Source organism: Eufriesea mexicana, unplaced genomic scaffold (assembly GCF_001483705.2).
Source record: "Eufriesea mexicana isolate 0111107269 unplaced genomic scaffold, ASM148370v2 scaffold3508, whole genome shotgun sequence".
NCBI lineage: Eukaryota > Metazoa > Arthropoda > Insecta > Hymenoptera > Apidae > Eufriesea > Eufriesea mexicana.
In genome coordinates this window covers 174,741-187,762 of record NW_016911531.1, presented here as the reverse complement: position 1 = coordinate 187,762, position 13,022 = coordinate 174,741, and the positions used below count along the sequence as shown (strand labels likewise).

The 13,022-nt window shown below is 47.8% G+C and overlaps 1 protein-coding gene across 4 annotated transcripts in view; it reads right to left on the bottom strand.

Annotated features, from left to right (window-relative positions):
* Positions 1 to 680: 680 nt before the first annotated feature.
* The window catches only part of Syx1A (syntaxin 1A), a 15,688-nt gene continuing 3,346 nt past the window's right edge, over positions 681 to 13,022 (bottom strand). The window contains exons 2-10 of one of the 4 annotated variants that reach the window (XM_017904869.1): positions 12,583 to 12,669; positions 11,263 to 11,362; positions 8,234 to 8,308; positions 7,881 to 8,063; positions 7,713 to 7,786; positions 7,504 to 7,641; positions 6,349 to 6,459; positions 1,149 to 1,242; positions 681 to 1,036 (exon numbers count right to left, since the gene is read on the bottom strand). In XM_017904869.1, the coding sequence (XP_017760358.1) occupies positions 1,162 to 1,242; positions 6,349 to 6,459; positions 7,504 to 7,641; positions 7,713 to 7,786; positions 7,881 to 8,063; positions 8,234 to 8,308; positions 11,263 to 11,362; positions 12,583 to 12,669 (849 nt within the window). In that variant the 3' untranslated portion in view covers positions 681 to 1,036; positions 1,149 to 1,161. Of the gene's footprint in view, positions 1,037 to 1,148; positions 2,553 to 4,892; positions 6,460 to 7,503; positions 7,642 to 7,712; positions 7,787 to 7,880; positions 8,064 to 8,233; positions 8,309 to 11,262; positions 11,363 to 12,582; positions 12,670 to 13,022 lie in introns of those variants that run through there. The other 3 variants (XM_017904870.1, XM_017904871.1, XM_017904868.1) reach the window with 3 other exon arrangements.

The following is a 13,022-nucleotide window of genomic DNA, read 5'->3' as shown; positions in this document are numbered from 1 at the left end:
AGTAGTAGTAGTAGTAGTAGTAGTAGTAGTAGTAGTAGTGGTGGTGGTGGTGGTGGTGGTGGTGGTGGTGGTGACGATGGTAGTGGTGGTCGCTACGTCGCTATACATCGCCCGTGTCTTTTATCGTTTTCCGCGTTTGCGTCACTGTCACCTCGATATATGTACTATTTAGGATAATAAATGACCGATCGCGTGTTAAGGACGGTCGGTCGTCGGTCGGAGAAGGGCCTAGGAAAAATGTTGGATGACGTAATATCTAGCGAAAATCAAGCCTACCGAGAAAAATGCTTCTGTGCCGTTTCAAGCTCTACGTTTCTCGGTACGAAAGGTAGGGACGCGCAACGGTCGTGGAACGAAGCAAGACTAGCGACGTAACTATCCGCGCATCTGGTTTCTTGGGAGCGTACAAGAAATGATAAACGTGGAAAAACTAGGAAACCAAAGAGGACGGCGACTCGGTCAACGATGGCGGAGCTACGGCGACAAACGACGATCGCGCGAACAAACAACGACGACGACGACGGCGATTCTTCGTTCTATCGGCCTATTATCGCTCGTTTCCGCTCTAAATCTTGTTCCATTTCTACTACGTCTTCCTTCCGTTGCTCCTCTTCCTCTATTTCTTTCCCCATTTCTCCTCTTCTCCTTTTTTTCTTTCTTTTTCTTCTTCTTCTTCTTCTTCTTGTTCTGCTTCTTCTTCTTCTTCTTCTTCTTCTTCCTCGCGGTAGTAGTCGACAAGTGGAACGCGCGCGCGTAAACGCGCAAGCGTAACAAAAGCCGAAAATGAAGGAAGATCCATGGAAGGAGGAGCGGCACGCGCGGATAGGACTACTACCGTCGACGACATCGCAGGCGGGATAATCGCGGTCGAATTGCCATTGTTGCTGCTGGCAGAGGCGCGGTGGCGATTGCAGTTGCAGTTGCAGTTGCGGTTGAGGTCGACGACGACTGTTTCGGGCCGATTTCTCTGGATTCAAACGTCGCCGACGTGTCACGTTCACGCACGCGTTCACGACGGCAACCTCTTTGGACTTGTCTGAAAAAGCGAAATCGGGCGTGAACGATAGAAACGGATAGAGTAGGTCGCGTTCTCGACGTTGCGGACGTCGATGGCGACACAGGCGCGTATAAAAGTGGATGGACGGTACCTGAGTGCGGCGTTCACAGTCCAAAGTATCCACCGATGGTGGTGGCCACTACGACGGCGAATATAGCAAGGCAGATCATGATCATGATTTTCTTCTGCGCTCGGCATCAACGGATCGGCAAAAACATAATGATCGATTACAACGCGGTACGTAACGTAGCGGTTCGTTCCTACCGTAACTACGATCTTCTCGGTGGTACGTACTATACGCCTGGTTTGCCATCGCGACTCCCTTCTGCCAACTCTTACGTGTACTACACAACCCATACATACATCGTGTATTCGATCCTCCTTTTAAATCGCAGCTCTTTCGCGTGCCTCTCTGCGTGTGCGTCTGCCACTGCCATTATCTTCCCGAATTTCTCCCTCGCAGACCCACCGTTTAGATCGAGAGGAACGCGACCGTAACCTCGCGCGTTCGGCGCATTCGCTCCTCTCCTATCGCGTATCGTCCATGCAGCGCATCGGACGATACGCGCGTTCCGAGTACGACAAAGTCTAGACTTTCTCTTTAAAACGTTATCGTCGATCGTTAAATATCGTTTCGTACATACACGCGCTTATTCGCAGATTACGCGATGCCATCGCAGAACACGTTACGCCGCGCTGTGCACGCGTTAAAGTGCCTAGATGGTATATACCTTTCTCGAGTATGCGTGGTCGGTGTCCCGTTCCGGACAACCGAACGTTCGTTGGTATTCGTCGTTGACCGGTTTCTCCGACGAGCTTCTGCACCGAGCTGTTCCCTTTTCACAGGCGTGGTATATGGTTTGAAAACGGAGAAAAGCTGGACACGGTAACGAAAAAGAAAAGAAAAGGAGAAAAAAAAAAAAAAAAAAAAAAAGAAAGAAAAAGAAAAAAGACCGACCACGAGTGCGTGCTAGGGTGATTCGCGCACGCGATAAACGAATCAAACGCGAGGAGAACTCGTTCGCGCGAGTATTTCCAAATACTCAACAGCCTGGACGTTTTCGTTTTTGGAACGTGCCGCGCGCATACATCTGCCTACGTATGCATCTATATACACATATGTATATGTATATGTATATGTATATAGAAGAGGCGAAAACGTCGCAACTGTTGCTAATTTGCGATCCTCCGATGTGAGTGCGCGTGCGTCCGTTTGTGTATATATCGTGTGTGTGCGTATGCGCGCGCGCGCCAGCGTCTGTGTATACGTGTGGCCGGAGAAGGACGAGGTGTGGTGCGTCCCCCCTCTTTTCAACAGAAACATGGTGTATCATTTTTTTTTTTACTTTTCTTTCATGGTCCACTTTCGTGTCCGCCTCGTACCGCTTCCCTGAAATCCTCGTATCGTCGATCTATCTTCTTACAACGAGTATACCAGAATGATTATGAGAATGATGAACGCTATTGTCAGGCAAATAACGATGAACATCAATTTCTGCGAACAAAATACAAGATTGCCGTCACTCGGTGAACGCATAGAGACGCATCCATGAACAAAGAGGCGCGAAAGAAAAGTCTCGTCCGAGCGTCCGAGCGTCCGAGCACGGGCCCAAGGTGGTTCCGTCTGCGCGAACGCGCGGATCCTCTCGACCCCCTGGAGAAAACGGCGGGAATCGAAAGCCAGACAAGCACGATCGTCGCGAACGATGCGACGCGAACTTGAAAATACCGTGGACGCGCGCCAATCGCCCACTCGTCCGCGTGTGTGCGTGTTCGCCTTTATCGAACAGCGAAAGGACAACTGGCCCTTTTACTCCGCAAATCACGGAGTCCGCGAGGACGACGAGTCGACGACAGCGGCGTACGATCGAGAAAGTTTCACGTGTTAGTGGAACGAGCAACTGATTAATGAGTTATCGATGGTTAATGAGTCACGGATCACGAACAAGTTCCGTTTTCCGATGTTAGAGATCAGAGCGAGGGAAAACAGGAGCACAGAGGAAAATAGCGAAGCTGGTTCTGTTTGCCAAGAACGAGGCGCCTGCGCCCATGTCCGGTTTCGAATGGTCTCTGGGACCGCGAAACCGAAATCCTCCGGCGAATTCCTTCGTTATCGTCATCGGCTCTATTTACGTTGCGCGAATCGTTCACCGACCATCGCGCGTGCTACGATCGCTGCCTTTAGCTTTTCGCTCCTCCAGACGTTAATCGAACATGTCCAGCACGCAGAGACTTCTTCGACTTTCATCCTGTGTTACATCGACTCCCCGATCACTATCTTTTGCCATAAATTACCATCCTCTTACGTCGCGTTTCATCGAGAAATCGTGCTCGCGTCTTCGTTCCTACGCCATCGCGTACCAGTTGTAGACAAATCCAACTGCACGAATCGCGAATTACTTTTACGACTTACGTGCGAACCTTTCTGACCATTTCCCACCCCCATCCACCCGCCCCCTTTGCCTACTCTTTTAAACGCTCGATTCGTCCCGTCACACGCCACGCAATAATTAACGCTTGCCTCCTCTACGAAACTTACGTATTTACCGTGTACAACAAAGGGTTCTATACCCGCGAAATTTATGAATAAATAATAATAGTAGTAATAATAGCTCGCCCCATCCCTAGCGTGCACCGTTCGAGACCTTTAACTTCACGGAACGATTCCTACCACTATGGGGATTGATATCACGGTGAATATTAAGATGCAGATCAAGATGATGATCATTTTCTGTGGACAGAAAAAGAGAAATACGATTCGTGCGACATACCGCGGAAACGTTACCGCGGCGACGACTAACGTAATCCGCGAAATCGCGAACAACGTGCAGAAATCGCCAGAGGAATAGGAAAACGTTGCATCGTTTCCACGACTCGGCGAATAAGCGACAGACGCGTCGATTCTTGCACACGTAAGAAGTGAAAGAACAAGTGACAGAGAAGAATAAGAAGAAAAAGAAAAAGTGGAAGTAGAAACAGTTAATCAGGCAGGCACGCAGGCAGACAGAGATCGGGACATCGGTTTACGTTAGACGGCAGAAAGGTGTGGCTGAACGATGGTTGGGCAACGAGTTAACAGAGAAGGGAGAAGACAACACGAGGGGGACAGAAAAGAAGTAAGCGGAGGAAACGTTTCCGTTTTCACGAACCAATTGGTGCAACAAATTTCACATCGGAGTAAAAGTTTGCGACTATTCGCAAGCGAGAAAAAAAGCGTACGATGACGTACCTTGACGTTGCACATGCTGCCGACACGTTTGTCTACGCCGGGGTTCAGCTTTGCGCTCGATCGCATTGCACGACATCGAACGGAAATCGGACAAAAGCAAAGCAAAAGAGGAAGAACGCGACAGAGAGGAAAGTAGAAAATCAAGAACGACTCGAACCGTCGCCACTGTCGTCAGACTATTCGCAACGCGTCGAATCGGTGGCGTAAAAGCGTCCGATTCGGCCACCAGTGGCGACGGATGTGCGAGGAGTCGTTGAAAAGACGAAACGAAAACGATCGAGGAAAAAAGGAGAAAGTGGGAGGAAGAGAAAAAGAGAGAGAGAGAGAGAGAGAGAGAGAGAGAGAACGAAGAAGTGGCGGATCGAAAGAAAAGCACGCGTATGAACGCGTTGCAGCCGTCTGGTTGTTTCGGGACGAAATCCTAGGGGCCTCTTCCCCTCGACCTTCCTACAACGAAGTAAGAACACCTATCGACGATCGTCGCTGGATAATCGGGGAACGCGAACGAACGCGATTAATGGAGAATTTGAAAAAAGAGAGAGAGAGAGAGAGAGAGAGAGAGAGAGATCCAGCGACGATCGATCGATTTCGATTCGATTCGTTTACCTTACGAGCTTTGCTCTGATACTCCTCCGCCTTGATCAGCTCCCCCCGGGCCTGGCCAACGTGGTCGCCGGTTTGATCGACGTTGTACTCGATACGGTCCACCAACTCACCCTGCCGTGCCGTATCGGGGGATGGAGAGGAATCACGAAGAAACGGGGAACAACATCGGGGACGAGAACGAACGGAAGGGGAGGAAAAGGAGTCGCAACGGTAACCGGTGAATCGCCTCTCGAAACAAGGATGTACCCAAAGTTAATCGTTACGTTTACGCACGGATATCCGTGCGCGTTTGCGCGTTTACACGTATACGTACGCGAACGCGTTCGTGTTTCGGCATCGATGTGTTCCATTTCGCACACCACGAGCGTACGTATGCGCGCAAGCAGCGTGTACAGGTAGAAAGAGAGAGAGAGATAAACACACCATATAAGTGAAGCCACACACCGCGGTACAACACCATATACCACACGCGTCGTAGCGTACCGGCATCGCCATCACCCCGGTGAAAAACAGCCGTCGCGGTCCCATGACAATCCGCGTACGATGGTTCACGCGCGACAGCGTAAACGCGTGTACGCGTTGTCCCCGCGTACATGTTCGTAAACGACGCGTGTACGCAGACAAAAGCACCCGCAAAAATCCAATCGCGGAGAAAAGTTAGACGGTTAGAGAGCACAGGTATTAGTACATGGAGTTTTAGTAGTACGTGTAAGTAATATAGACAAAACAGTCGATGGACAGAGCCACAATTAGCACACTCATGTTCAGTAGGACAGAGCGACACAAGTAGAGAGACACACAGATACGATGATGCATGTATACAGCAAACACAGCCGTGTACGTACGAATGAATACGTATGATGCTCGTGTATATACACGCGCGTGGCGGTGCGCTCGCGCGCGCGCGTATACGCGGATACATACATACATAGACACACAGAGAAATAGAAAACAGTCAAGATAGGTAAGGAACGCGTAATGCATACATCGTACATAAATGCACATCGAACGTATGAACGCGCATACATATGTGCCCGAGCATCGATTCGATCGTAGAAAATATGGTAATGAAACAAGATAGAAAGCGTCGTCGTTATTCGATGTCGCGTTACGGGGGAACAATATGATAAGTAGGCAAACGAACGAACAAAGTAGTAGTAGTAGTAGTAGTAATAGTAGTAATAGTAGTAGTAATAGAGCCATATAAACCAAAAAGCGTGAAAGATTTTTTCGGACAGTATTAGCGTAAAAATGTACAGATGGAAGAGGAACTCGAATACGACGGGTTATGAGGCGAAATAACAGCGGATCGTGAAAGGGACGGACGGGGGTGTAGAGAGAGAGGTGGTGAACGAGATAAAAGTGGTGGTAGAGGATCAAAGGAGAAAACAAAAAGTGACCAATTAGACGCGAACGAAAGATCTGTGATTTCGCGTGTGATCTGGGGAGGACTCACCCGTCGAGCTTTGCTTTGATACTTGAGCGCTTTTTTGGTGTCCTGCGTAGCCGTCTGCACGTAGTCCACCGCGTGTTCCACGTGGTATTCTATGCGATCTATCATCTCGCCCTAAAGTAGGTGCGTGGCGCGAATCCACACAGCGTAACGGGGAAAGAGAGAGAGAGAGATGTTAGTTTTAGTCGGTTAAAAGCCGAGTAACGATTAAACTCGAGATTTTCCTCATGCACCGCTACACACAGAATGGGCAAAACGGAGAGAAAAGGAGAGAGAGAAAAAGAGAGAGAGAGAGAGAGACGGAAAGAAAGAGAAAGATAAAAAAAAAAAGATAGAGAGGGAGGCACTGAGCGATTGAGACAGAGAGAAAGAAAGAGCGAGATAGAGAGAGAGAGAGGAATAGAAACTAGAAGAATACCGACCACGATAACCAAAAATATTAATAATAATGATAACAATAATTATAGCGATATCGCGCGAGCAAGGAAACTGTTCTCCCGTTTTCTTCCCAATAAGTAGTGGTTACGAAACGCTACCATTAAATCCCAATTAGAAAGATCTCGTGTTATCGACGGTGTTAATACCGATATCAATATTGTATAACGTACAAACGTACGATTATCGTTATTGCTATTATTTATTTAGTCATTCGTTCATGCATCTTGTAACTTACATTAGTATACCGAATAAAGTTTCGCCAATGGCCACGTACAAAGAAAGAGCTGCTCGCACGTGAAAGAGAAGTTACACTGGTTCGCGCTACGCCCTCTCAAAATTTATCCTTTTCTCTGTCTCTCGGCTACTTCCGTCGTGTGTATTTTCCTCCAACTGCGTTAAACGACACGCGCATATCGAACGAAAATAAACGAGCAATTTAAAGGAAAGAAACGTAACGTTAGCGGTGCAGAAATAGCGGTTCATAAAAGTAATACGCGAGAGGAAAAATGTCGAAAACGATTGTTGGAAAAATGTTAGAATAAAGGGGGAAAAAACAAAATTGGGAAAAAAAAAAAAAAAAAAAAAAAAAAAAAAAAAAAAAGGAAAAGAAAAAAAATAAAAGACATATGCAGATTATAACCGTAAAGGAACATCGTGCGGAGCAAAGTCGGCGGGTGAAATGGGGCTGATCGGATAAACCCGATACATCGCTGTCCTTACCTGACTTTCTACCAACATCGCCATATCCATGAACATATCGTGAAGTTCCCTGATCGAGTTTTCTAGTTTGATGATGTCGGCGTGACGCGCCTCGATATCGGCGAGAGTCTGTTTCGCTTGTTGCGTTTCCATGATAATCTGCGAGAAACCCGTCTCGATACAGCACCATATTTTCGATCCATGCAGAAACGAAGAAACGAAACGCTTACCCCCTGCGTGAACACCGCCGGATTTCCCTGTTCCAGCATTTCCTCCAGTTCCTCGTTAGTGGTCGTCCTACCGGCTGAAAGTACAGATCGATCGTTTCAGATTCGCGCTCGAGTGCACCGCGTACATACACGCCTACGATACAAATACCAGCAATGATCCTCTCTTACTGATTTCCAGCTGTCGTTGTATCCTTCCCTTACACCGTTCTCTGTAATCGGTTTGCGTTCGATTATACTCCGTCATCACTTCGACGAACTTCCTGGACAGCGTCGAGTGCTGTGTCTTGCGTATCCTCAAATCCGCCGATGATTTGTTCGTGTGCTCTTCTTGCTCTATATTTTGCTCTATCACTGAGCAACAAAGAAAATACCACGTGAATTTGCATTCGATTGGAACAACGAGAAGAAAGTGTGCCGAAATCGATCCCGATTCCACCTCGGTCTCCTGGATCTCCAACACGGACCGTTACTCCGCGAGAGATCCACGAAACCGCGCGAATCGATCTCCGATACAATCTTACCCTTCAATTTAGCTCTGACTTTATTCGCCGTTTTCTTGATGTCGGACATCAGGTCTTCCAATTCCATTTTGACCTCTGGCGAAAAAGAAATATTTCATTCGTTAATCGAGACGTGTCCGGCGATCGTATACTTACGATTTCTCTCTTCGTGCGAACGAAACGATCGAGATTGCGAATACGATCTCGGAGAAGAAAGGAAAATGTTGGGTGCTTTACCCACCGTTCGACGAACCGATCGCAATGATCGATCGCGCGGGAAAAGCGAGACCGGTATTTCGTTACCGATCGCGGCCTCGCGATCATCGCGCGTGAAACACGCGTTGCGCCGATCTCGATCGAAGGCTACTTATTTTTCATTTAGCTTTTAACGCTAGAACCACCGACCTGTAACGTGTACCTAAAAATATCGTAGAAAAACGACGATAATCGAAGTAATACGGAGGTAAACGAGTATATACGCCATCCCTATTTTCTTTCTATCCGAATAAATCGAGATGAACTTTGCGAGAAGGCGTTGCATATTTTCGGTGATCGGTGAAACACGAAAGATGGAACTAGAAAGCGGAGGTGAAAAAGTTGGATGGCGATGTTCGGGAGTAACGGCACAGGATCGAATTGGATTCCCGTTATGGTGGCGGTCTGGGCGCGTGCACGCGCTTCCATCGGCGGCGGGCGCGCGCATTCTCCTGCGTCGAGGGTGCTCGATGGAATTGGGTTAATACAGGGTGGAAACATGCCAGACCTACTTCTAAAGCCTCTCGAGAACTCGGCACGCCCGGGAGACACGGGACGCTCGAATTCGATCGAATGACGCGCGCGTTTCGCGTCCCAGAAAAATTTCTTCCATCCTTTCAATCCTTGCGAGAGCTTGCACGCGCTCTCCTTTTCCACTTACCTAGCCATATCGAACCGAAACCGAGGCGTCACTCTCGGCAACACCTTGCGTTTTCGACCGCCGCTTTGCTTCCGGATCGAACACGCACTTCCGCTACGAATCCGCGTATCCAACGTAACGCGAGCAACACGCGACACATCGTCCTCTACCAACGCGTTTCCTCCTTTCGATCGCGGCACCCGGATCGATCGAGATCTCGCTCGGCTACCACCGGTAGTTCCTATCGGAGCTACTACCTCCCTTCCAAGGAGCGCGAATTCGCGCGATAACGAAGCACGTGGAAGCCAGCGAGCGAAAAGAGATAGGCCGATTCCGGTGCAGGACGTGTCATCCTTTTCAACCCTTTCGCCTCGAAACGAGATTCGCCATTGGAGAAAAGAAGCTCGATCGATCTTTTCGCTAGACCGCTTCCGAGTCAGCAGCCAAAGTCGGAGAAATGAGAATACGCGTGTGCTCGCGGTGCATCGATCGCCTTCTCTAGAGTTTCTCGTTCCAGGAACAACTGCTCTCCACTCGCTCCTTCCACGATCTTCGACATCGCGCGAATTCGCTCTTCGGGAACATCTACCATCCTAGCTCCTCTTTCTCGCGGACTGGCTATTTGCCTGGAGCTTCCATCTCCAACTTACGTATCGCGGATAAGGTTAACCTATCGGTCACGAGTAGCGGGTCATCGCCTGCTATGTTCGTAAAAGATCAGACAATTATCGCACCGAGTTGTTCGGGAACGTTCATACGGTTTCTCGACGATCGGCGCTTGCCGTTCATACTATTGCTCGTGCACGTAATCGTGGTTACAACTTAAAGTCGAGAGAAGGAGGAAAGAACGAAATACCCGAGGAAGAACGTTACGCGAACGTGATACGTAAATCACGAAAATCCGAGAGATTCGTAAACTCGACGAAATTCTATCGTAAAATATTCCATCAAGTTCGGTTATAAATTTACATCGTTTCTTCGTTATCATTTCTTGCGTAGAACAATAGTCCCGATACCTTTGGTCGACAAAGAATGAACGGAAAACGGCTCAATCGAGCGGACGAAAAAAGGGAGATTACGCGATTGTAAATAATATTAATCCGCAAAGATAATCAGACATGGTAATAGCGTGGATTAAGCGTAAAATTGATCGCACTCGGGATATCCGAACGTACGAAAGGAGGAAATCTTGAGATACGTAATCGAGATTTTAATTAAAATTACGGAGCCTCGATACCTCGATCCGTGATCTCGGTTCGATTCCTTATCGCGAAATATAAAACTGTACGTGCAATTCTGTGTGTAACTGTATCGACCGACTTACCGATTAATATCGGTCGATTCATTGATTTCAGCTATATCCTGGAGATTGCTATGTGCGTTTGAAAATGAAAAGAATCGTTTGAGCGGAGAGGCAATCGTGTCCCTATTTCCCCGATTACATCTATCCTCGACCGATCTACGATCACATCCGGGACATATCTGAAGAAGGAATCGACTGGCATGGATTCTGTGTTTCGTAACAGACGACATCGTCGATAATTGCCGGAGAGGAAGTATCTACGATCACATCCGGGACATATCTGAAGAAGGAATCGACTGGCATGGATTCTGTGTTTCGTGACAGACGACATCGTCGATAATTGCCGGAGAGGAAGAGAAGAAGAAGAAGAAGAAGAAGAAGAAGATGAAGATGAAGAAGACGAAGCTAAAAGGAAAGGAAGAAAAGCAAGACGAGATGATAGGAACGGCGAAACACGAAAGTTTAGGCAAAGAAGACAATACCGTAGCGTGCTCGCTTGACCGCGTCACCTACAGTCGCAGAAAGTGGCAAAAAGTCGCAACGAAATGATAATTCAAACCCGAACGACAGGTACAATGGTAACGAGGGCAAGGCCGATCGTATCCGATGCTTCGAATGAACGCTCCAGCTAACTATTAGATAATAATCGAAACCCGTATTTGTTTTTCCAACGCAGTTGCTCCAATTGCTCTTCGAGTTAGCCGTACATCTACCTTTCTTTTCTCTGCGCTGCTTCCATTTGCGCCTCTAATTATATATTCGCTCTTAACTTGCGGAATCATTCGAGTACACCCGAATAGGTCACGAGATATTGCGAATATCGCGATAAACGAGAAAACCACGGAAACTCACTTTCATCGGTCTGTGGTGCCGACAAGATGGCACTGTGCTTTTTCTTCACATCTTCTACGTTCGTCTGGATCCTATCTATCATCTCACGAATCTCTTCCACCTATGAAAAAGTCAGAAGGCATTAAATACCGCCCCGATCGGTACAGTTGCGAATCGAAAAAGAGGGAGAAAGGAAACCAGGGGATGGTTTATTACGCGAAGAAAGCGAAGAAAGCGAAGAAAGCGACGATCGGTGGACCGGTTCGAGTAACAGCGAGTTTTCACGGGCGCCGCGCGTTACGAAGGCAAACCCGAGGAAATTACCGAGTGAATCGATTGATAGTAATTTTCTGCCATTAGCACGGCAAAGTGTGGAACGTGATCGGACAACGAGTTCCGAGGAAGCGAAATTGAGCATCGGGAAGAAAAATAGACGGTATAAACGATTGAATTTTCGAGACACGCGAAGAGACTACGAAACGCTCGTTGCCATCTCCCTCCTCTCTCTCTCTCTCTCTCTCTTGGAATACCATCCTCCCACGTGCTCGAGAGTACAAAGAAATTAGGTAGCGAAATGAGCGATCGAAGTTAACCCGAGCCTACGCAAATAGCAACGAACGCAAATGTCAAAGATACCGTTCGACGCTGGAATTTCCTGCATCGAATCGTCGCAGCAGCGTTTAAATGTGTCGCGATGCCTCGACGAATTTCGTTTCCTCGTGTTACTCGCTTTCCCGATTTCCAAACGACCGGTATCGAACAAACGTACGGTACAACCAAGCGATTCCACGAAATCGGTACGATGAAAGACGTACGTTCGGGAAGGGTGGAAATATAGGATACATTTTCCCCGAAGTAGATGACGCGAGATACGGCCATTCGGTTGGAAGTCGTCTCGACCTGATTCCCCAATATCGAGACGAAACCATCCGAACAGAAATTTTCTCGCGTTCGTCGCTCACTGGTCCATCTCCCGTACAACTCCCGTATTCATCCGCCACGTTCGTTTAAATTCCTCCTCTGTGTCGAAGGGATCACCACTGTACCCCGAACAACGATCAAATTTTCCGCTTTCCGGGTAAACTCTTCGCCCGATCATTGTCGATTTCGTTACAGAATCCCTCTGTTCTGGTTCGGTCAAATAGACGACTCGATGGGAAGAATCCTTACTACAGAGGAACAACCTACGAAGATGAAGAAAGAAGCGACGAAAGAGGGGATGGGACTGGAGTGAAAAATCGGACGTTGATCGTCAACAGGGAACCGTGACAACGAGAACAGCTCGTTTCTCGGTCACGGTGCCGGGACTAGACCAAATATATACACGATTCGCATACTTACCTCCGCGAAAAACTCGGTCATAAAATCATCGGGCCCGCCGACGTTGACGGGCACATCGTCCGCTACGTCATCGTCGTCCGACTGGGCCTGAAACAAACGGATATATTCGTTAGGTACATATTTAGGTACATATCAGGTACTCCGGATGCTGTTTCGAATACGTATACAGTTCTTACAACGCGTATGGAACGCTGACATCTTTGGAATTTTATTATTTCCTCGCTCTCTTCTACAGCGACGAAACAACAGCATATCCTGCATTCTTCGATATTTTTTGAAACTAATGCAATATCTATGCGTATATCGCGTGTAATCTAACGTGTCCTGTGCTCAACGGTACAAAGAATTATCAACTAAAAAAATATGGCCGCGATAAAACGACCACGTATACCGGAAAAGGATCAACGAGATTTTGTTTTTTTTTTTTTTTTTTTTTTTTT